The sequence below is a fragment of the Corapipo altera genome, unplaced genomic scaffold, assembly GCF_003945725.1.
Source record: "Corapipo altera isolate COAL_440 unplaced genomic scaffold, ASM394572v1 268, whole genome shotgun sequence".
In the NCBI taxonomy this organism is placed as follows: domain Eukaryota; kingdom Metazoa; phylum Chordata; class Aves; order Passeriformes; family Pipridae; genus Corapipo; species Corapipo altera.
Window position 1 is genome coordinate 1,619,157 of NW_020884901.1, and position 22,506 is coordinate 1,641,662.

The following is a 22,506-nucleotide window of genomic DNA, read 5'->3' on the forward strand; positions in this document are numbered from 1 at the left end:
GGCTGGGGGATACCTCTGGGGTGTGGCCTTGCCATGGCTCCTGGGAGCACTCCTTGCTGACCAGCTGCCGATGGAATGTGGCACAGGATAGATGGGCCTGTGGCAGTGGCAGCCTGGGGTGGTCGGATTCTGGCTGGAGGGTTTCAACCCTGAGAACCCCAAACCTTCTTTAGTGCTGGCTGGAGAAGTTCCTGATGCCCGGAGGTTTTCCCTGTCATGCCACACTCCCGGCTGTGCCTGTGCCAGTCCCACGCTGCTCTTCTGCTTTTCACAGCAGCAGCCGCGGGCGCCCCGACTGCGGCTTTGCCCCTTTTCCTCCCGCGGTTTCCCTCCCCCTTCCGGAGGCACAGCTGGAGTTCTGCTTCCTTTTTCTCTCCCCAGTGCAGGGATGTGACCGTGACCCCACTCTGGCTCTGGCCGTTTCAGGGCTCTTGGTGCTGCCCTGGGGATGTGCCAGTGTCAGAAAGGCGGGATGGGCACGGGAATGGCCACAGCGCTTCAGCTCCAGCGTAGGGTAGGATGGGGAAGGCGATTTCGGAGCCATGCTGGGATGCACCAGAGCCCTCCGTGACCTGTCCTGCCCCACGTGCAGGTCCAGGCAGGGACGGCGCGGCGGAGCGGCCGGTGCTGCCGGCGCGTCCTCCCGAAGGGAGGCAGCAGAACACCGCCGATGGCAGCGCGGCGGCGGGTGCAGGGAGGCACTGGGAGGCGCTGGGAGGCACTGGGAGGCGCGAAGCACCGCTGCTCCAGAGCTGCTCTTCCTTGGGCAGTCCTCCATCTCCCCTCGGGACTCCTGAGCTCCCCATCCACTGGGTTTGGAGTGATGCTGCCTCCGGAATCTGCAAAGCCACTGGAGCAGGACAGGGGGACATAAGCGACTGAGTGGGTCGATACCCCAAATCCTTTCCCCCATTTTCCCAGGGGCTCTGGAGCCATGGAGACACCTGGTGTCATGGAGATATCCCATAGGAACACCCAGTGCCGTGGGAACACCTGGTGTCATGGTCCCAAAGCAGTGAGATGGGGGGCAAAGTGACAGCTCAGGGAGTCCACCCACCCTGAGCCTCATGTGTGGGGGGCAGCCAAGCAGGGGCACCCCACAACTCCCCAGTCCAGTGCTCCAGGGGTGGACGTGCCTGGCCGTAGCATGTTCCCCTGATCCCAGGGGATCTGCACTACCATGGAGCATCCCCGGGCTGATGACCCCATCCTTGTCCATCCCTGAGCAACCCCTCGGTGGGATGTGGCTCAGTGGGGGAACCCTGGTCGTGGTCTGCAGGGGATGGGAAGAGAACACAGAAGCTGAACCCCACATTTTTCTGCTGTAAGGTTAAGAGGTGACAAGTCCCTGTGGGGATGGTCCCTGACAGCCACAGGCACTTAGTCCAGAACAAGAGTAGAACAGATGCTGGTGGCTGGAGATCCTGCACGGGGCATCCCTGGGCTCGGAGGGTCTGTGAGGGAGCGGGGCCAAGCGGGGCAGCAGCGGGGGCAGTCTGGGGAGCGAAACTGTCCCCAGTGGCCGAGCAGGGCAGGCGGCCCCTTCCCCAGCTCCGCCGGGCACAGCAGCGGAGGACCCAACACTTCCTCCGGCCCGGGGAGCTGACAGACAGTTTGGGGGGCTACAAATCAGAGCTGAAAAGTCGGGGCTGGACAGGCTGTCTGGGAACTCGTAACCTGAGCCCCAGGAAAGGAGGACTCAGGAAAGCGCTTTCAGCAATCATATTCATCATCTTCAGCTCGGGCTCATTAGGCTCGCGGAGCCCGGCCCCGCCACCGCCAACGCCTCCCGCACGCAGATAGAGCCGCCGGCTCAGACAAATAAATGCTTCCAGCTTCCCGGTGGATGCGGCAGGTCAGGGAGCATCTGATGCCAATTACCCGCGGTGTAGGGTTCCCTGGCCGTGCTCGCCAGCACCGCGGTTCCTGCGCTCCGGTCACAGGGTGCTCGGCCACCTACACGTCCCCTCCAGTGTGGGGTGGCCCCATGGATCACCCTCTCCCAGAAGCCATGGGGGCAGCCACAGGGGAGAGTTTTGGTCTCCCTTTGCAGCAGGAAGAGTATCCCTGTGCCACTGAGCTGTGGGCTCCTCCATCCCAGGATCAGGGTCTGGTGCAGGGACTGATCACCTGAGCATTTCAGGGGATGCTTGAAGGCCACCTCTCCACACGGCCATCCCCACCAGCACTGGGCACCAGCGTGTCACTGCTGTCACTTCCTCCCAGGCTGTCCCCAGCACAGGTGCTCACAGTGTGGTGTGGCAGGGACCCTCCTCCCTGCTCCCCAGTGTGAGGCAGAGGGTGAGCAGATGCCCTGGCTGGTGCAGCAGGTTTGGAGCCGTCCTGGCCAAGGGTCTGGCAGAGCCCCGGGCACTAGGCAGCCCTTCACCAAGCAATGGGAAAGGTGTTGGGGCTGTGCATCACCATGTGAGAGCACGTGGGTGCCCTGCACCCTGCTGTGCCCACCGTGTGTGGGTCCAGATATCCCTGGGGCGGCACGTCCTCATCTCAGGGGCTGAGCAAAGGGTAACCATGGGAGTGATCATCAGGTTCAGGTCCAAAATTACGTTGGACCATGGAAACCCACAGACAGGGCTGGGAAGGGCTCCCAAGATCCAGGCCTCCATCCCGAGGGGTGATGGCAGCCACCACAGCCATGTGGCCTCACTGATGCCCCCCTCACCCTGCAGCTCTTGGGGACAGCTGCACGTCCCCAGCCCTCGAGGCTCAGCCTGGCCTGGACATCCTTAATTGCCCAAAGGTTGCTGTCCCCAGGCCTGGGGCCACGTGTCAGAGTGACCCCGGGCAGGAACCTGACACGGACACGAGTCATTCGGGATCAACGCTGGGGGCCAGGAAATTGCAACGGACACGAACCTAAATACGCTGCACGTCCCCCCAGGTAATCAGGGGCTGGGCCAGATTCCAGCTGACAGCTTAAATGCCTTAATTCCTTGGCCACTGTGGTTCGAGGGGGTCCCATGTGCCGTGGGCTTCTCCCAAACGGCCTCTGAGCTGGAGATTTGTCTGTAATTGGAGGCGTGTTGCATTCCCCTGAAAGTAGCCAGGTCCCGCTGGAGGGGGGCTGCGGGAAGGCAGCAATTTCCCTTATGGAATTATTTACCTGATTAGAGAGTTTATTTTATCAAAATTGCTTCAGAATGGGGCTGCTCAGTGTGTCCAGCGTGGGGAGCTCCCCGGTGGGGCTGGCGACCTGGAGACAGGTAATTTGTGTGGTTAATGGGACTAATCCACCAGGCAATTACACCAATAGATTTCACGGCTGCAAAGTGCTCTGTTCCCATTAATTAAAAATCTGTTAAGAAGATTAGCACGTAAAGGCATCAAAAGAAACCCACGAGTTTCTTTCCCCACCAGCCCTCGAAGGCGAGTGTGGGAGTGCTGGATTGCTCACATTAGCACAAAAATTATTCTTTTAAAGGTAAGGGCTTCGAATCCAAAGTAACCGCTGACAGTTTCCCCTGACTTCCCTACCAAGAGGTCCTTTATCTTTAATTATAGTTTGTTTAAATTGGGCCTGATTGTTCATGTGGAGTGTTAGCTTAAATATATTTGGAACGCGTGGTTCCCCCGTGTGTGGCAGTGCGGTGAGAGGAGGGCAGTCCCCGGCTCAGCCCTGTGCCCTGGCAGATGCCCCCACTCTGGGCTGGTGCTCAGGGCTGCTCAGGAGCGGATTGGGGTCTGGGGGAGTCTGAACTCAGCATCCCACGGTTGAGATGGTCACAGCAGAGCAGGAGCAGGATGGCAGTGCCAACATTGGTATCACCATTGGCCGGGGCTCACCCACCAAACCCGGCTCTGCAGCGGGCGCTGGGCTGGGTGGGCACCTCCCTGGTGTAGTGAGGAGCCAAGACCTCTGCAGCGGCTTCCCTGTGGCATAAGTCCCATGCCAGCACCACTTGCACCCCGCGGACACCCCGCTCCCATCCCCACGATGCTGCTGCCGGCCAGCCCGGCTCTGCTCGGCCCCTCGCTCAGCGGCCGGGGCCACCCCTGGGCTTTGTCCACAGCCAGACTCACAGCAAAACAAAAGCAAATTCCCCGGCAGCTGAAGGTGCCATTTTTACGGCTGGGCTGAACGAGGAAGTATTTTTTGATCTCTTAAAAATCCTGAATATTATCTGACAGTTTATCTTGTTTCTCGCATCCGTGTCTTTGCAGCAACGCCAGCTCATTTACATGTGTATTGCGCCTGCCTCCACGGGTGCTGAGGTCAATTGAAACTCAAGAAAAGAGGAGAAATTTATGCAAAACTGTTGATTGCATTTGTATGTAATGAAATCATCCAATATTCATCTGACTATAGACTCTAATCTGAAAGGAGAAGTGAAGGACATAAGAGTCACTGGAAAGCAATAATGAGCTTCTGTAGTGATTAAAAAAGCACTTGAGCTTTCTGAAAATCCAGCCAGAAATCGTGTCTAATCAACACGGAATATAGGAGGCAGAGATTACATTGATACATTTTGCAAAGCTCACTGTTGAAAATGTATGCGAGCTGTAAACTCTGACATGCCATCCAGGGTCTGTTGGATACAAATCCGGGCGGCACAATCAGCGCCCGGCTCGTCCCTGGCACAAAGCAATCTTGGTGTCTCTGCTCGATGACTCACAAGGAGCGCAATCACATCTATTTTGAAGAGCAATGTTGTTTTTTAACTATGTCGAGAGCTTCCAGCTTCCTTGGAGTTTTTCCTTCCCTTTGCCTCCGTTTTGAGTGTCCCCCCGGCCGCCCAGTCCAGGAGCTGGCGGGAGGCTGGTGCCTGCCCTGGTCCCTGTCCAGCAGCTCAGAGCAGACTGGAACATACTGGTGGTGCCCAGTGCTACTGTGGGCAGCCTAGGGAGGGTGCAGTCTCTCCCGAGCGGGAATGTGCACAGGAATGTACCCCTCGTGCTGGGAGTGTGACCCCCCAGGGACACCCTCCCCTTCCAGGCCATAGCAGCACCAGCCAGGTGGGAACACAGCAGTGCCTCAGGTCAACAGATGCTGTTGGGAGAGGGCTCCAGGTGAGGGCAGAGAGGTGTGGACACCCAGGGCAGAGCATGAGGGGTCTGGCCACAGCCCTCCCTCACCCTCTGTCCTGCACCACCCATGACACTTGTGGCTGAGGCCAAACCATGTGGTGGCCGATGTGGCATCACCGGCACAGACCCACATTACACCAGCCCAGCTGCTTTCTGGCCCATGTCCCTACACCTTCTGGGTTATTTGGCACAGCTGGAGCTCCTTCCCACCCGCCAACAGCATCAGCTGCAGCTCCTTATCAGCTCTGGGTGCAATCCAGGCTGGAACCAAGTGAGAGGTTCCTGCTGGTGCTGCTGGAGGAGTGTTTGGAGCTGGCAGATCTTGTGCTGCAGCTCCTGGTGTTTGAAGCAGCAGGTGATTCATGCTGTGAAGGGAAAGTGGGACCTGTCCAGAGCTGCTCTGTGAGCGAGCTGGTGGTGAATGCCCATCCTCTCTTCTCCTGGGTGGTGCTGCTGTGGTCCTGTGTGGTTGGAAGGTGCTGGGGCTGTGGCTGGTGCTTTTTTCTGCTTGTCCTGTACTGCAAGGTTCCGTGGGGAGCAGGATGGGCTGGGGGGGCACAGCTCCCTGGGCTCATATGTTGCCTGCCCTGCTTTGGTGGTACCAGGGCTGAGAGCAGCATCTGTGGGTGCTGTGGCTGCTCCTTGCTGGTGCAGAGCACAGGGCTGAGGTGGGGATGCAAATAAATGGGCTCCCCAGCCATCCAGGCAGCTCCATCCCCAGCCCAGTGCTGGAGCAGTTTTACCACAGGTTTTATTTCCTGGGAGGTGCAGTGAGATGCTACAGGGTGAGGGAGAGCAGTAAATATTTGGGAAATTCCTCTGTACAGTGACCCCCTGAAGCTCCAGTGCCATCAGCCCATCACCACCCCTCAAGGGCTTGGAGAATGGGAAGAGGCTGGAGAAACACCCATGGGCAGGAGCAATTCTCCACCTGCCCTGGCTTTGTGGAGCTCCCAGCTCAGCAGCTGCTGCTCCTGGGCAGGTATCAGGAAAGCCCTTCAGGGCCAGGCTGCTGCAGGGATGCTGAGGCTGCAACAATGGCAAAAGAAGCCCAGTTGATAAATGTCAAAAGAAATCTAGTAATCGGCTGAAAGCAATTTCCCGAGCCGAGGAACCGCCCTGGGCTCGCCATCTTCCTTTATTCATTTATCATGGTAAGGGCTTTGGCCAAAATACACAAAGCAGAGAAATTGTTGACATGTGGGGCCCTAGCAGAGCAAATCCTTCATCCTCCTCCCCCTCCCTGCAGCACACAAACTCACTTTTTGGGAGTTGTTTATTTAAGGAGTGCAGAGCACTCGGCGCTCTTTGAACCCGAATGCCTTGGGAGCAGGGCTGGGGGGCTGCCACCACCTTCCTGCTCCTGCCATCACCAAGGCTGTTTGCTGCCATCAGGAAGTACCTGCTGGCAGCGAGGAGCTGAGCTGTGTGATGTGCTCAGGACCTTGTGCTGCTTCTACCTCCTCCAACCCCACAGATGTGGTGCTAGTGGCTTGCACAGGTCTTCTGTAACTGGTCAGACGGGGGCAGATACTGGTTCTGGAAAGTTCCTGTGTTGGCTTTTTGGTTGGCTAAAGCAGTCATGCTGACAGCACTGGTTTCAGTTCTTTGCCTTGGGAACCACAGAGCCCCTGCCCACCCTGCACAGCCAGTGCTGAGCTCCCTCACCCCTTCCCAGTGGGGCAAACGCTTCCTTTGGGACATAGGAACCCAAGAGAACACACCAACCAGGACCTGGCTCCTCCACATCTCATTTTGACTTTATTTCAAGAAAAAATAAATGCTGAGGTTTGCAGCAGGTTCCCCCTGCACATGTTCCTGGCTCCTGCTGGGCTGGTGGTGCAGGAGCACAAAATGGGGTGTGAGGTGAGCAGGGCGGTCCTTCCTCCTCAGCTTCCCTGGCAGCCCTTCCAGCAGCCTCCAGTCCTCCTTCTGGATGTTTTATTTCTCATTTCACCCAATTCTGTTCCCACCTGGATGAACAGTGAGCAGAGTTCCCCCCTCCCTCCAGCACTGCCCAGGTGGGCAATGGGAGCAGCCAAGGCACAGAGCTGCTCATCCCTGAGGCTGCTGCCTCCAGGCAGGGATGAGTGCTGGGGCACATGGCAGTCCATTCCTGCTCGAGGGGCAGTGTGTCCACTGGGATGGTGTTTATCCAAGCAGCTCCTTGGTCTTTGCTGCCAGCAGCTTGTCCATCTCAGCGACAGCCTCATCTGCCATTTGCTGGATCTGTGGCAAGACAATACAAGTCAAGAGTCCTGTGTGAGGGGATGCCAGAGTTTAGAGGGAAAGGAGTGACTTCAGGGCAGGGCAGAGACCTGCTGGTGCTGCCAGCAGAGAAGAGAGGGCTGTTCCCTCCTGCAGCACTATCAGAACACACAGGTAACAGCAGGAGCCTTAGTACATGCCAGGAATACACACACTCAGAAACAATCTGTTTGTTTCTTGTAAAAAGAAATAAAATGGTGGTTGTCCAAGCCCTGGCCAGGGATCAGCTCTCCTGGTAACATGGGATGGACAAGGCAAGAATGTAAAAGGGATCAAGATGTGCAGGCCCTTGAGTAAGAGCAGGTAAAGGCTGGAGCACAGCGGGGGTTATGCACTGGTTTCACAGGATTAAGTTCTGCTTGTTCCCAAGGTCTAATGATGACCTTTCCTCATGAGGAAAAATTTGGGTACACGAAAAAATTCCACTGGAGATGTTACCTCTACCAATGCAGAAAACCATCTGTCTGCTCTGGGAGAGCTGCTTCCCAACAGGATTTGGTTACAATGGCATGGCCATTTTTCCTGCTTGCACAAACACTCTGGATATCGATGTTTATTTTTGTGAGCACACAGAGAACTGTCCCAGAGCATTTGCAATGTATCTAACTTTAGCTGTTAATAAACAAACAGCTAAGAAGTAATGGCCTGCCTTCAGAGGCATCAATTCAGCAGAACACTTAGGCTTGTGCCTGAGTTTATGCCCAAGTAATTGACTTTAGTGACATCTGCTCTTAGGGAATTAGGCATGTGCTTAAGTATTTTCCTGAATTGGAGCCAAAAACTCTGGACAGAGATAATCTTGCTAGCCTTTTCATTAATAACAACTGAAACAATCCTCATTAACACCCACTGTTTGCAGTGGCACTGGGTGAGTGGTGGTACAGACATGGACGTGGATTGTTTTGCTCCCCAAATTCAGCTGGTTTATGCAACAATTCCTCGTAGTGCAAAAGCTTTTGGGGAATGTTTTTTCCCCTGTGTCAGCTTATCATGGTTCATATCATAAATTTGGCTTTGAGATTGAAGTCCCCAATCTCACAAAGGAAAAGCAAATACAACAGCCATTGACCAACTCCAAAACCACAGCCCATTCCCCCGCTGGGTTCTCAGTGATGGAGATTTGTCAGCAAGGGCTGGGACAAACACACCACTGAGCTCTGAGACACCAAGATATGGCAGAAGGGAAGAAAATTACCTGCTTTTCTAGCAGATAGATGGTATCTTCTGACACTTTGCTCTTGGACTTCTTTACCTGGTTGATGCTTTTGCTTCGCACCTTTCTCAGGGCCTCTTTGGACTTGTTGGTGGCCTGCTTGGCCAGCTTGGCCAGGTTCTCCCTGTGCTCCCTGGTGACCCTAGAAACACAGGGAGAGGAAAAACACCAAAAGAAAAACAGTGTAATGTGTGGTAAAGCCAGATTTATTTTCTGTGATGGACTTTGGGTAAATGAGTGATCCTCTCTGAATGGTGAGGCCCTGGCCAGGGACACCCAAAAGCTGCTGGTGTTAGACAGACCTTGCTCTGTTTGGAGGCCCTGTGTGTCACAGGGCAGAGGGACTGAACAGCTCAGGGCACGTTTTTATTCTGCTTTGGTCCACCTGGAAAAAACAGCCACCTCTGCACAGCATCCCCAGGGCAGCAAGTCTTGAGCCTAGAACGAAAAATTTCCAGCCTGGCCCTAAGCTGGGGAACTTGGACTGAATCTTACTTGGTTTATAGTTGTTGCTGCAGTGACTGAAAGTCATGCTGAAATGTTCAGACTTTCCTTATTTCCTGCTGCCAAAGCATCTGTGGGAAAGAGGAAAAATCCAGCTCCAGGCTTGAAAGGTAGAACTGAAAAGTGTCATCCTGAAAAGCATAATCCTGCAAAGCTGGGAGGAAATCTTAGTTCCTGAAACTCAGATTTGTCTTCCTGCAACTGAAAAGCCTGAATTAAGGACTGGGAAGCTACAGAGTTTATCTTTCACTCAACTTTATTCCAGCTCACCATGACCAGGATTTCCCACCAAGATGATGTGAACACCTGGTTGGACAAGAGGATGCTACTGGACATGGTCAGCCACAGGTAACTTGGCCCACCTTCAGCTCCACCTTCCCCCTGACATGGGGCCAATTATTGCTGTGGTGCCACAAGAAAATCCTGAATTTCCCATTCCAAACTGAAAACTGCAGGTGGTGAGAGGGTCTGACCATCAAGAAGTCTCAGGAATGGCTGGGGTGTCCCCTCAGCTCTGGTAATGCTCCAGCACCTACAGCTGATCACTGTCAACTGCTAGTGCTTAACAATAATATTTTAATAATTTTCATGGCTATTGGAGTTTCCAGGCTGCCTGGAGAGGGAAAAACCCCGGTGCTCTCGCTGAGACTTGCTAGCTCAAGGGAGATATTGCAAAATAAACATTTCACAGGAGTATTTAGAAATTGGCTGTAGCAGCCTGGGTCACCAAAACACTGGGGCTAAGACTTTTCCTGCAGAGCTCAGGAAATGTGGGGTGGGGGTGCCTGAGCTCTGCCCCACAGTGGGTGTGTGTTACAGGGAGGCTGTGGGGGCACAGTGGGATCCTTGTGCCAGCAGGTCCCTTCCCTGCAGGCAGGTCTCTCCCAGCAGATGTCTGCAGAGGCACTGGCCTCTTGCCAGCCATCTCTATTTCATGGTGCCAGAGGGAACAGGCTTCCCAGAACCAGTCAGAAATTACAGGAATTTGGGATGGCTAGGAAAGCTGACAGACCCAGAGAGCAGCATCCCAGCCCTGGCACCCAGGGTGCCTGTCCCCTCCCTGGGAGATGGCCAGGGAATGTCACACAGAATATCCTGAGTTGAAAGGGACCCACAAGGATCATCAGTTCAACCCCTGACCCTGCCCAGGACACCCCAACAATCCCCCCCTGTCACTGAGAGCATTGTCTAAACACTCCTGGAGCTCCGGCAGCCTTGGTGCTGTGCCCACTGCCCTGGGGAGCCTGGTCAGTGCCCAACCACCCTCTGGGGGAAGAACCTTTCCCTGAGATCCAACCTAACTCATCATATGTGGCAGGAAGCTCCTGGTCAGCACGGGCTGAGGAGCGAGCAGGGATCCTTGTGATCCTCGTGGTTTCCCTGCATCCCAACATCCCATCGGTGCCTCCGGGGCTTCTCGTGTTCGACCTCCCCGGCCAGAGCTCCCACAGCACATTTGGAACCACCAAAGCCAGCTCACAGGCAGAGGTCCCCGTGAGGTCAGACTCTCAGGCAGCTTTTGGGGCGGGGGGGGGAGTCAATCCTGGCTGCTCAGCTTGGAGGGGGGAGCTGGAAATCTCTCCCATCTCCTGCTGGGTGGCGGGGGAGCCGCTCAGCGCTGGGAGCCGAGCGCGGCTTTCACGAGCTGAGCTGAGCCGAGGGTATCACTCGCCTGCCCGGGGCTGCCGAGCCTTGAAGGAAATGTTTTTGTTTATGCAGCGCTGCCAGATTTCCTCTGCTTCTTGGCACGGGGTCACAGCTTTCATGCCTCCTTGTCTGTCTTTATTAACACCAATTTCTTTTTATCACCGTGCAGTGCCGGGGAGTTTCTCAGCGGGTTTTATGTTCCAGCCAGACTGTGTGTAAATTCTCAGCAATGCTACCAACAATGCCAGAAGTGGACGCTTTTCCAAGCAGATGCTGTTTCTGGTTAAGGAATCCATCAACACGAGCCAGGCCCATGGTTTCTAAGGACAGTTGTTTAATCCTGCCCCTAGATGTGGGACTTTTAAGCTGTTCTTAGGTATGTTTTCTTTTCTGTCTATAAGCCAATCCCTACTAGTAATCCCTACCCCCACTTAAAGCTAAAAAAAAGTGTGAAATGAACTTGGGGAAGGGGTGCCAGAGTGGGGAATGAGGACAAGGTCCCCATCTGTCACCCCTGATGCCCTTCCTGCAGCTCACAGAGCAGCGGGCTCAATTCCTGCTGTTCCCCCAGGGACCAGGACAAAGCCTGGTGAATGACATGTCAGGGGGGGTCACAACACACACCATCCCACGAGTAACATCTTTTTTTCTGCCTCCCCCAGCTCCAGTGGTTCAAGCACTGCAGCCCTTGGCAGAGCAGACCCACAGCGAGCTCAACAGGGCTCGTCTCAACGCAAGACGTTTATCCGGGTAAGAGCAATTTCTCTATCTCAAACACGAGGAATTTCCTGTGAAGGAGAGGGATCAGTTAAAGCAAAGCAGGCTGAACTAAACACTCTGCATTCATAATTGCAGATAAACACAGGGTGCAGCATTTATTGCTCAATAAAAAGCAAGTGACAGACTCCTGACGATGAGCGAGTGCAGCTCAGAGCAGCCTTGGTGTGTTTTCAAGTGAGATTTTTTGTGTCCTTTCTCCCCATAATAGGTATCTTTGCACATTTCTTAAAGGGCAAAGGGAAAAAAAAAGCTCACAATGAGTCATTAAACTTTCAAATGAGTCATCTGGCTTTCAGTAAAACATGTGTAAAAATATTACTGATTTACAAACAATATCCAGTGTAACACAATGGGTCCAAAAAAGATGAATCTAAAAATGAGGCAATACCATAAAAGACACAAGGTCAGGTCAAATTCGGCCAAGAGATCAACCAATACAAACGTTCCCATGGCTGGTTCCTTTTTTTATTTTTATTTTTAAACCCCCAGAGGCTACTTTTTTATACAAATAAATATTGCCTATGCAGCAATAGCCACAGAAACAGGCGAATGCCTCGGGGAGCAGAGGGATCCTGGCAGGCAGCAGAAGTAAACACCAACCACAAGAGTGTATTTTTTCTGCTGAAACGGCAGTGCAAAACCTAAACTAACAGAATAAATACTGAGAAGCAAACTTCACTTTTAAATGCTCAGCTGAAACACTCTGGAGCACAGCTGGACCTGCACAAGGCAAAATATGACACACGTGTGTCCAGCTGACAGGTCAGAGTGAGAAGTGGTTTTAATGACAGGTAAGGACAATTTGGGTTTGGTTTTATTTTTAGTGTGACTTTTCATGAAAGAACCAATTTCTGCAGAAACAATATCAATATCTCTTAATTTTGGATGTGTTTGCTCAATTTCCATATCAGACGTAATTTGGGCAATTTTACTGCATCTGTCTGTCATATATCCTCTCATAAACTGTTGGAAATGATGAAAAACCTAGAAAATTTTAAAAAGCAATTCAGGGATATAGTATTAAAGAGAGGCCTCTTGCAGAATTTGATTTTTTCTGGCCCACTCTTTGCAATAGGGGGTTTTAAAAGGCTGGAACTGTCTGCTTGTCTTTTCAGTAAGTGGATGAAACTCCCAAAGACCCAGTCATGTAACTGGAGACCAAAAGGGACTAGAGGTACCAGTGAGGGCAGACCCACAGGGCACAGTTCCCAAAAAAACTTAACTCAGGACTTCCCAGGCTCCCAGGCAGCCAGGAAGTGACCAGGAGCTGCAACCCTGACACATCAGAGGAACACTGGAGAACACCAGGCAGAGCTTCCCTGGGAAGAGAAGACTTGTTTTTGCTCTGCAGCTCCACAGAAGATGGTGACAGACCATACACATTTGTTTAAAAACACAGTATTTTGTTAAAGCTCCGGATCTGCAGTTTTGGAGTTTCCTCCCCTGCAATTCGTATTCAAGGATGACCCAAGTGCCCATTAACAATCAAACCACTGTGCAGCAACCCGGGAGCCTCAGCAATTATGAAGATAATGGTGCCCTCCTCCTCCTCTGCCTCCTCTCCTGAGGAATGGGGGAAGGGCAGGGAGCACGGGGAAGGAAAATCAGCAAATAGAATGATAATGTCATTGCCTCTCACCGACTGCAACGGAAAGCTGCAATTAGACTTCTCTGATGAAAATGCTGGGTAAAATTCCATAGAATTTTTTTAAAGGAGATCTAAAGCATAAGAAATACCTGGTTCATCTTTACCAAGAAGTCACCTGCTTGTGCAAGGGGTTTGTGCACTCCCTGCGTGAGAGCTGTTTCTCTTTACCCCAGGGTGTGAGTTCATCTACAGCCACACCTGCCCAGAGGATTTGGATGCTCCATAAGGTCTGAGCACCCACAGGAACCTGTGAGCTTTCCTTGTGCCCCTGGGACAGGCAGTGACTGTGCCAGCAAGGAGAGCTGCTGGGAGCCCTAATTTCACCTGAAAGGACCCCCATTCCCAGGCAGAGCCCAGCATGCTGCAGTCCAAAGCATACTAAGGGATCATCAGGATGGCTTCTCCTGATGACAACTGAAGCATGGATGCAGTGGCACCTCCTGCCTTGTCCAAGGGCTGGGAGACACCCGTGATGGGTGAGGGAAGCAATGCTCATGCCTTGGCCAGGGGCAGCCTGCTTTTCCATCAGCCCCACACCAAAACTTCCATGCAGCCATCAGTTACACAATGTGTATTAGATGAGAAGAGGGAGCAGATTTTTCAAAGCTATAAATTTCCTGCCTCTCCCTTTCACCACTTCCTTTTAGTGCTCTCTGCACCAAGGTGCTACTCATCCCTAATACTACTGGTTCACTAAATTCACTCCTGCCTTACTGCTGCTCTTTGCTGGTGTAATTCTGGGAATTTAGAGCAGGGCAGCAAAGAATCAGCTCCTGGGTTAAAGCAATACAGGTTCAAAAGCCTCTGGCTCTCCTGCAAAGTGCTGCAGCAAGCAAGGACCAAGATTTCTCTGCAGGGGGAGGATGAAGAGCAAAACCAACCACCAGGTGCCAAGATGTGATGACTTAGAGCTCAGGCACTTGGAAGAGGTTCCACCAGACGCTTTTAGGGGCTCAGATTTTTTTCCAGATCTGAACTTACAGCTATTTGGAAAGCAGCTGCATCAGGATATTCAGCAGTCATGCACGTTTACCCTCTGAAGGGCACTCACTGCAACCTACTGTGTTGTCTTGCATGGTGATGAGCTTGGGCAGTGATACTCACTTAGGAACTGGCACCCGAATCATCGTCCCATCCACCTCGGGGTTCAGGTTCATGCCACTCTCCCTTATAGCCTTCATAGCTGCAGCTGTGCTCTGTAAAGCAGATCAAAAGGTAAAAGGGAATTAGGAAATAATCATTCCCATATGCCAGAACTCTGTCAATAGTTGGCAATCCATCTCCATGGAACATGGAAACATTTACTTCTGTTACCAGTAAGATCAGGAAGTTACATTGGTGCAGAGAGCTTTGATCAGACCGAATGGGAAACTACGGCCGCTCGGATTGGGGGGGGGGGGGACGGGGGGGGGGAGAGGGGAAGGCAGGCAGGCAACAACAAAAGAAAACTGTTTTGTTTCTTTGAAACTATTCGAATGGTTTGAGGCAACACAGAGTGAAACCGCAATAAATTCCCAAGGCAGAGCCTGACTGTGGCGAAGGAGATGAAAGATTCTGAGCATTTAAAAATTCCAGCTGAATGTTTCCCACTAGAAATCACCCAGTGCCAATTCTGAAACGTTAACAAACTTAACCACTTCAGCACTACAACCTGACCACAGGACATCGGGGCGGCAGCAGATGGCTGAGAAACAGCGCCCGTGCCCAGCTCCGTGTTTATTTTACAGCTCATTACTGAGGATTAACTTCTCAAAACTCCCCTGCCACTGGCTGATGCTCTGCTCTGCTTAAAAGGTGGGGTGGCAGGTTTTCCTGGTGACTGCAAGGTGATTAAAAGGCTTCACCTCCATCCCAGGGCACAGGTTGTGCCTCTAGAGAGTGCCAGGCAGAGTTAAAGCAGAGTTTGGCCGGGAGCTCCTGCAAGGCTCTGCCAGGTCGTTTTGTTCTTGACATTGCCAAGCCCAAGGAGTTTGTGTTCCTGTGGCACTTGTGTGGTGTTTCCTACCAGGCACGATGCTATTTCTGATACTCTTTGCCATCATTAACTTTAGCTCCAGGCTGCTGCAGTGTTTATGTCATTCAAACCGTATTTGTGAAGCTCAGCTTTTGTCATCTGAGGCACAAACTAAAGCTCTGCAAATTTGTTCAGGTCCCTGACACGTGACATCACTGAACCTAATGAATGCTCTGCTGGTGTTCTGTAAGAGACAACTGCTGTCCTCTGAAACTACAAGGGCAGAGAAAATGCAACCAAAATGATCTCAGCACGCTAGGAATAAAAAGGGACAGTGGAAAGAAACACACTGTAAAAACTGTGTTGTTTAACACAGATATTGGAGGAGGTGGAAGGAGGGGGAAATACTGTAATATTGCCCCCATCCTCTTGCAGCCCATGAAAAAAAAACCATACCTAAAAAACCAGCATCTTGTTCAGTTTTATAACTCTTGGGCAAACACACTTTGGCCCTGCAAGTCCTTTTCTATGATTGTTTTATTTCTCACTCTTCAGGCACTTTTATTTTCTTCTCAATGTCATGAAGTACTGACGATATGCTGTAAATGATGACATCAAGTAATCGTGTTTGTAATGGTTTTAAAGAGTTCAGTCCATCACAGAACAGTTATGGTATAAAGCAACTGTACTGAGAGAAACAGTTCTAGTTCAAGTGACAAGTGGTCCTTTGGCTTAGAAAGCAAATGCAGGCAATGCTATACAGAGGATATCTAATTTCTCACATGCCCATTTCTCAGCCTGAGGTCCTGTTTGACACGGGGTGAGTCATGGAGTGCCTTCCCTGGCCCTCTCAGCGCCGGTTCTGCGGGACCTCGGCGCACTCGCTGATGAGGGTCCTCTGTTCTCCAGAGCCTTTGTACACTTTAAGAAACACTTAGGCATCAAGTGCCTTACACTGACCTCCTCTGAGACTTTGCTGACTTAATTAATAGGGGAAAGCCTTTGCAAAATAAATAGAGATAAGCCCTGGCAAACCTCCAGACGTGGGGTGAGATGAATCGCTGACCCTGCGCTGGCTCCTGGTCCCATTACCTGGCTCTGCCTGTGGGAGCTGCAGGGCACCTCAATCCCCAGGTGGGATTTGCATTGCTGCCTCATTTAGGGGCAAGTCTAAGGCTCCTGCAGAAAATTAAGGGAACTTGTCTCTCACAGAAGATAACTTAAAAGCACCTCATTTGTGTTCTGACCTGCAGACGCTGCCTAAGGAGGAGCTCACCAACCTCAGCAGTGCCCAGCTCGAGCTCTGTGACACTGAGCACAGCTCAGTCCCACCAGGGAGGCTCCTCAAGCTCACAAGCTCCATCAGCAGCTTCTCCCACGAGCTCTCAGGGGTGTCCCCAGCCCTGGTGGTAAGTAAGCAAGTTCCAGAGGTGTTTGATGGTGTGTCCAGCACAAGTTCCAGCTACACAGCTGTTTCTGTGCCTGGCCACGTCTTCACAGGGAACTGAATTAACACAACAGGGCAGGCACAGTGTCAGAGACACATCTGTCACTCAGGTGAGTGTGTGTGTGTGCTCAGGACTGCTGGGTGCCATAAATACATGGCAAAAGGGGAGGGCTGGCAGGGCACAGGGAATCTTGTCTGTGACTTAATGTTGCTCTGCAGATCCACCTGCCAGGAAAGCACTCCCCAGAGCAAACCCCTCGCAGTGTGGCACTCACTGGATACAGCCCTGAGAGCAATCCCAGCATGGAACTCTCCTGTGACCCCTCACAGCTGCAGGTGAGCTGCTCTGTGAGCCAGGCAGGGCTGGGGAATCACTGTCAGCAGCAAAATACCCCTTCTGTTCTGTGTCAGCACAAAGTGACACAGCCCAGCCAGAGCTCCCAGCCCTGCCACGTTTGACTGATTTTGTCTAAGTGTTCCTTTGCTCAGCATCAACCTGTTTGTTCCCCTGGTAATTATCCCTTCCCACTGCCTTCAGTCATGTGTCCTTCCTTACCTCTGGAAAACTGGTCATGTTCACTATAATGAGCTGTGGTGATTTCTGTGAGATCTGCCCCAGCTGGTTCAGTGGAAACTTCCCATCTTTGGTCACCACAGTTATGTGATCCAGGGCCCCTCAAAAGAACCAAACACAGGCACTTTCAGTATGATACAGCAGTTTGCAGCAGTGCTGAAGAAAAATGCGTCTACAGCGTCCCACTTCCCTCCTGCTTTGCAAAATATAGATGTTACAAAGGAAAAAAAACGTGTTTATTCAGACTTCAGGTGCTGTTTGTGTTCAGGCACCCCCTGTGTATTCACAAGCTAAATATTTCAAAGCTGCTCTAAAGCACAAAAACATGAAAACAAAACTCGTGTTTGTTTTTGCTACTAGAATAGAAAAACTAAGCAGGATTGTTAAGAATGAAAAGGAAATAATTATTTTTTAATCCTTAGTATTTAAAGAAAATAAAAATGTCGCTGTAAAAATCAAGAAAAATATTGTCTTTAACTTAGCAGTGCTCTCTTAAACCCCTCTTTTTTTTTCCCCAGGTCCCCAGAGGGGTGTTGTACACTGCCTAATTTAAGGTATTCAGTTTCTCCCTGAGCTACTCTTAATCTGCTCTCTAGTTTCTGCTGCAAAATGTTAACAGGCCAAAAGGCACATGGGACAGGAGGTACTTTATCAGTAGAATTAAAAAAAATACCTATGGTTAAAATAAATAGTTAAGAGACCAAGCTACGCTTTCCAACTCCATTAAAGACAGAAGTGCCCCTGCCAGAGCTGGGGTGGTGAATGATTCAAATTTGGTCATTGTTTAATGTTAAATTTTATCCCTGAAACTTGATACACTCACAAATGCGTGGGTTAAGAGTGTTATAGTAACTGTGGCTTAGTCAAATATATTCACATTTCTTCCTAAAGCACAAAATCCACTAAGTGAACGAGGCTTGTACAGGTCACTGCCCACAAAGACGCACGGCAAAAAAAAAGTTTGTATATGCCAGACACCAGCCTGATGGCAATTTCCAAAAGGCTAATTTGATGGCAATTGGATTTTTCCTGCCCTACTGCACCATTAGCTGACAACCTGCTTCTCCATCACATCTGCAAACAGTTCAGTTAGAGACTTTTGACATCTCCCACTTACAAAAGCTATTTCCAGGAAGCTATTAGCCAAAATGGATTCTTCCTGGTCAAGCTCAGGGTGAAGAAAGCCTTTAGCTGGGATGTCAAGGCTGCAGTAACTGGGTGCCCCGTAAATAACTCCAGAAAAAGAAAATCAACTTTGAAAAAATCAGAGTTCTCCGTTACTGGGATTTGTAACCTTATTTACGGGCCACAGAGTATCACACAAGGAAGTTACCAACCTGGTGAGGTTCTAACACTGATGTTCCTGCTGAAATCTTCTTTCAGAGCTTCTATGACTGCCTGCATGTCCTCACTGGTTTCCTCCAAATTGATAATATCCTCAACTAGGGCAGCACTGATATTCACTTTGGCTTGGCTCTGCCCTTTACCTTTAGCTGCAGATTGCACAAAAAGAAAAAAATTAATTTCTATTTGTGACAACAGTTAGTTGCTGCATCAGAAAGTAGACTCAATTCAGAACTGACTCTAAGATAATCCAAAGTAACTGTACTTTTTAATGATTAAAAAGCCCAGTACTTGAGCACATGAGCCAAAATACATACATATATACTATGGAGAGAGAGAGGGGTTGCAAAACCAGGAAAAAGCTGCTGTTTTTACCCTTTTTGGTAGCCAGCTGTCTGCTCAGCAGCACCTGATGGCCACACTGCCTGCAGCCCTCCAGGAGCAGGGCAGGGCAGCCCGTGGGAGCCCCTGGCAGCCCCCTGGTCAGCAGGAAGGACGAACGGTGCAGCATGGACGGGAGAGGACGGAGCCACCTCAGTGCCAGAGCCATCATCCCAGCTCCTCTCTGACCCACCTGGAAGAGAGAAAGGCAGGGGGGCTACTGCTAAAAACAACCTGATTTAGGGCTTAGTGGTACTCATGGGCACAAGGTGACAGCTCAGTGACGTGGGCTCTGGGTCCGGGCATCTGCAGTGGAAAGGGCTCGGTGGTTGCCAGGTATGGGTGTGGGCTCGGAACATCTGTGCAGACGGGCACGGGCCTCTGGCACAAACCCCGCGGCTGCCGAGGTGGAGCAGCTCGTACAGTACCGGGTGTGGGCTGAAACTTCTGCCACACGAGGTCTGACACCCCGCGGCTCCCCCGCACTCACGGGGTTTATTTATTCCGGCTGCCCGGGGCTGCGGGGCGTTCCTGCAGCCGCGCTAACACCGACGGGGCTCGGTGCCCGCCGGGGCGGTGGAGGGAGGGACCGGCCCTCGGTGCGCTGCGGCTCCCTGGACCCTGCTCCCCCCGTTCCCGGTGCGGGGGTCCCGGGAATGCCGACCCCGCTCCCGCTCCCTGCACGTGCGCGCAGGACACGCCCCCTCGGGACCCCGCCCCTCCACATGACCCCGCCCCTGGGGACGCGCCCCGCCCCGCGCCTGGCCCCGCCCACGCCTGTCCCGCTCCTTGGGACGCGCCGGCCCGACCCGGCCCGGCCCGGCCGCCCCCCGAGGCCCTGCGGAAGGCTGGGCTGGGAACGGAGGATCGATGGGGGAGCGGGGATCAACCGGGGGCCGATGGGCAACCGGGGGCGGCGGAGGGGAGAAGGAGGGCGGGCGGCGCCGCCTCGCTCACCGTCGCGCGGCCCTGCACGTCGCGGCGACGTCATCGGTGTGCGCGCGTGACGTCATAGAGCGGCGCCAAGGGCGGGGCGAGGCCTGCGCGGCCCCGCGGTGGCGGCGAGAGCGGGACGGGCCCGGCCCTCGGACCGACCCCGGACAGAGCCCGAATCGACCCCGCGGCCATGGAGCCGGGCCGCCAGGCGCTGCCCCTCGAGAACGCCTCCATCCTGTCCGAGGGCGCGCTGCAGGACGGGCACCGCCTCTGGATCGGCAACCTCGACCCCAAGATCACCGAGTGAGTCGCCGCCCCCCGGCGCCCCCAGGGACGGGACCGTGTCCCCCCGCCAGCAGCGCAGCGCCCCGGGCCACGTGTGCGCTGCCTGGCCCTGCCCTGCCCAGCCCTGCAGCCCCCGGGGCTCAGCCCCAGCACTGCCGTGCCCCCGGTGCCAGCGGCTCTGCGGGGCGTGGGGCTCGTCACCCCGGTTTGGGTGCCCCAAACCAGCTGGTACAGGCTGGTACAGCACCCCCAGCTCCTGCCTGTGCCCTCTGTAAGGGGTGACAGCCGCCCACTGGAGCGGTCCCCGAGTCCCCCCGGCACTGAGGAGCAGCTCGTGTTGGGGGGGATGTGTCTGGGGTGTCTCCAAAGGGGCTCAGAGGCAGGTCCTTAACCCCTGCAAACAGCATCCCCCGAGGCACTGCTCGGCCTGGGAGCCCAGGGGATGAAAATATCCTTGTTCTCTAAACTGGGGAAGTGGTGGAATATCACGTTAGAGACTTTCAGGGTGACAGTGGCCAAACAACGGTAAAACAGGATACAGCCCTGGAAATCATAACCCAGAGTGGTTGGGGTTTGTTGGGAAATGAGGGTGGGCAGAGGAGATCTCATATGCCCTGTATCACACAGGGGCCTGGTTTTGTTTGCTGGATGTGGGCTGAGCAGAGGGGAGTTTCTGAGTGACGAGGTGGGAGTGGTGTGGCTGCTGTGCTGGGTAACTGCACAAACCAAACACGTGTCTCTGCAGTTTGTGTTTTCCCCAGGCTACAGATAATTATCTCCTGAACAAACACAACGTTTGAACAGCTAAATTGTCAAGGGAATGTAATGTGCTGTCCAATATTTGGATGGTGTGCTGTGAAATCAGTAGGTTGTATTAAAAAGAAAAAAAAGACACAAACTAAAACAATTTGGGGTTTACACACTCCTGAGAAACAAGCATTTTTGATTAACTATTGTGTGTGTCTGTCATGGAATACTTTTCCTTCCTGGTCCTTTTTGTGTGTGTGCAGGTGCTGGGGTTTTATTCTGAGTGTGGTTCATCTGAGCAGAGCAGTTCCCTAATAGCCCCTAAATGGGATCATTAATGCATTGTGCTGTTCAGCCATTCAGCTCTGGGAGGTTTCTGCATTAATTACCATTTTTATCCCACTCCCAGCTCCGTTACTCTAGTTTGTCCACATTCACTGACCATGTAAAATTAGATACAGGAATTCCTGAGGGTGTTGTTTGCTGGGTCCTCAAGGATTCAGGAGCTGGTTTGGTGTGAGGGTAGGAGCAGTGGGTCTAAGTGCATTGGGCCCTTCACTTCCCAGGGTGATCCTGGGAAGTGCAGGTTGTTCCTCTGAATTTCAGCCAGACAGGTGATAGTTTTATATGGCAAAATTCACTGTTTTCATCACCTGGCTGAAGTGTTTGGTGGTTTCATTCCCCAGAGTCCTTGAACCTTGAGGGCTTCCAGGCTCCTAAATGTTTCGGGTTTACCTGGTGATGAAAGTGCTTGTTGCTTATTTCAGGCTTTATAACCCTGCTTTTGGTTTTGCTTTAAAAACAGCTCTTCTCTCCTGAAAATTGTATTATACCTCCATTTCCTTGTGAATAAAAGAGGAGGAAGTTCCTTTTAACACGTTGTCAGTGTAGAGAGAAAGTGTGTGGTCCTATATGAGGTCAGTAAGTTTCTGTAAGTCATCTTGCCCTTTATTCTCTTATGCTGAGGGTTTGCATCTCTGCTCCTAGCTGCTCATCTCAGTTACCCTTGCTGAGGTTACTGCTCACGTGACTGAATCACACCTCTGAAAAATATGTCTCTTTCTTCATTTTCTGCTTTTATCTGTTTTTTTAGGAGAGTAGCCTTTTTTATTTCTGTGCTGGGTTTGTTTAGGACTGAGTAAGGTTGGTTGAGTTGTTGGTGGAGTTTAATAGGTGGTTTTGACACTCTCAAGCAGAAATGAGTTCAGGAAGTCTTGAATCAATCCAAGGCTTCCATTTAAAGAGCAAACTGCAGCTGCAGTCAAGTGCTGGGGAGTTAAAAAGTAAGGTACACGTTGGAGCACAAGCTGCAGGAACAGGAATTTATAGATGCAGGGCTGCCCACAAATTACAGCCTGGGACCTGATGGGTTTTGGGGGGTTATTTGGGGGGTTATTGGGCAACTGTGACTCAGCTGGGAGTGCTGACATACCCTGTGCACTGGGTTAGGGTGGGTCTCCTGGTGGGCATTGCTCCTTGCTGGTGATGTTTGTGGGTGACTTCTTTTATCCAGCATCCTTAAAGGACTGCCTGCCTGTGGAAGGAGATGGTATTAGGAGTCTCCTGGGAGTGTTCTTAGCAACTGGAAGGAGGTGAGCTGGCACCAGGGGACCTCCCAGCTGTTTGTGACATAGGACTTCTGGTGCTGAATAAAAATCCTTGTGGGGTCTGCCAGGGCAGAGTGGTCCCTGCTGTGGGATCTGCCAGGGCAGAGTGATCCCTGCTGTGGGAT

The 22,506-nt window shown here is 52.3% G+C and overlaps 2 protein-coding genes across 2 annotated transcripts in view; one reads left to right on the forward strand and one right to left on the reverse strand.

The window, feature by feature from the left end:
* Positions 1–6,970: 6,970 nt before the first annotated feature.
* MRRF (mitochondrial ribosome recycling factor) lies at positions 6,971–19,819 on the reverse strand. Its single transcript, XM_027650154.1, is given in 8 exon segments — positions 6,971–7,275; positions 8,510–8,669; positions 14,211–14,302; positions 17,064–17,182; positions 18,419–18,574; positions 18,801–18,999; positions 19,764–19,789; positions 19,792–19,819. Coding segments are annotated over 8 exon segments (858 nt in total). The 3' UTR covers positions 6,971–7,197.
* A 30-nt stretch (positions 19,820–19,849) lies between these two features.
* Positions 19,850–22,506, forward strand: part of RBM18 (RNA binding motif protein 18) — an 11,157-nt gene continuing 8,500 nt past the window's right edge. The window contains exon 1 of the mRNA XM_027650155.1: positions 19,850–20,045. Coding sequence (XP_027505956.1) covers positions 19,933–20,045 — 113 coding nt within the window. The 5' untranslated portion in view covers positions 19,850–19,932. The remainder of the gene's footprint in view (positions 20,046–22,506) is intronic.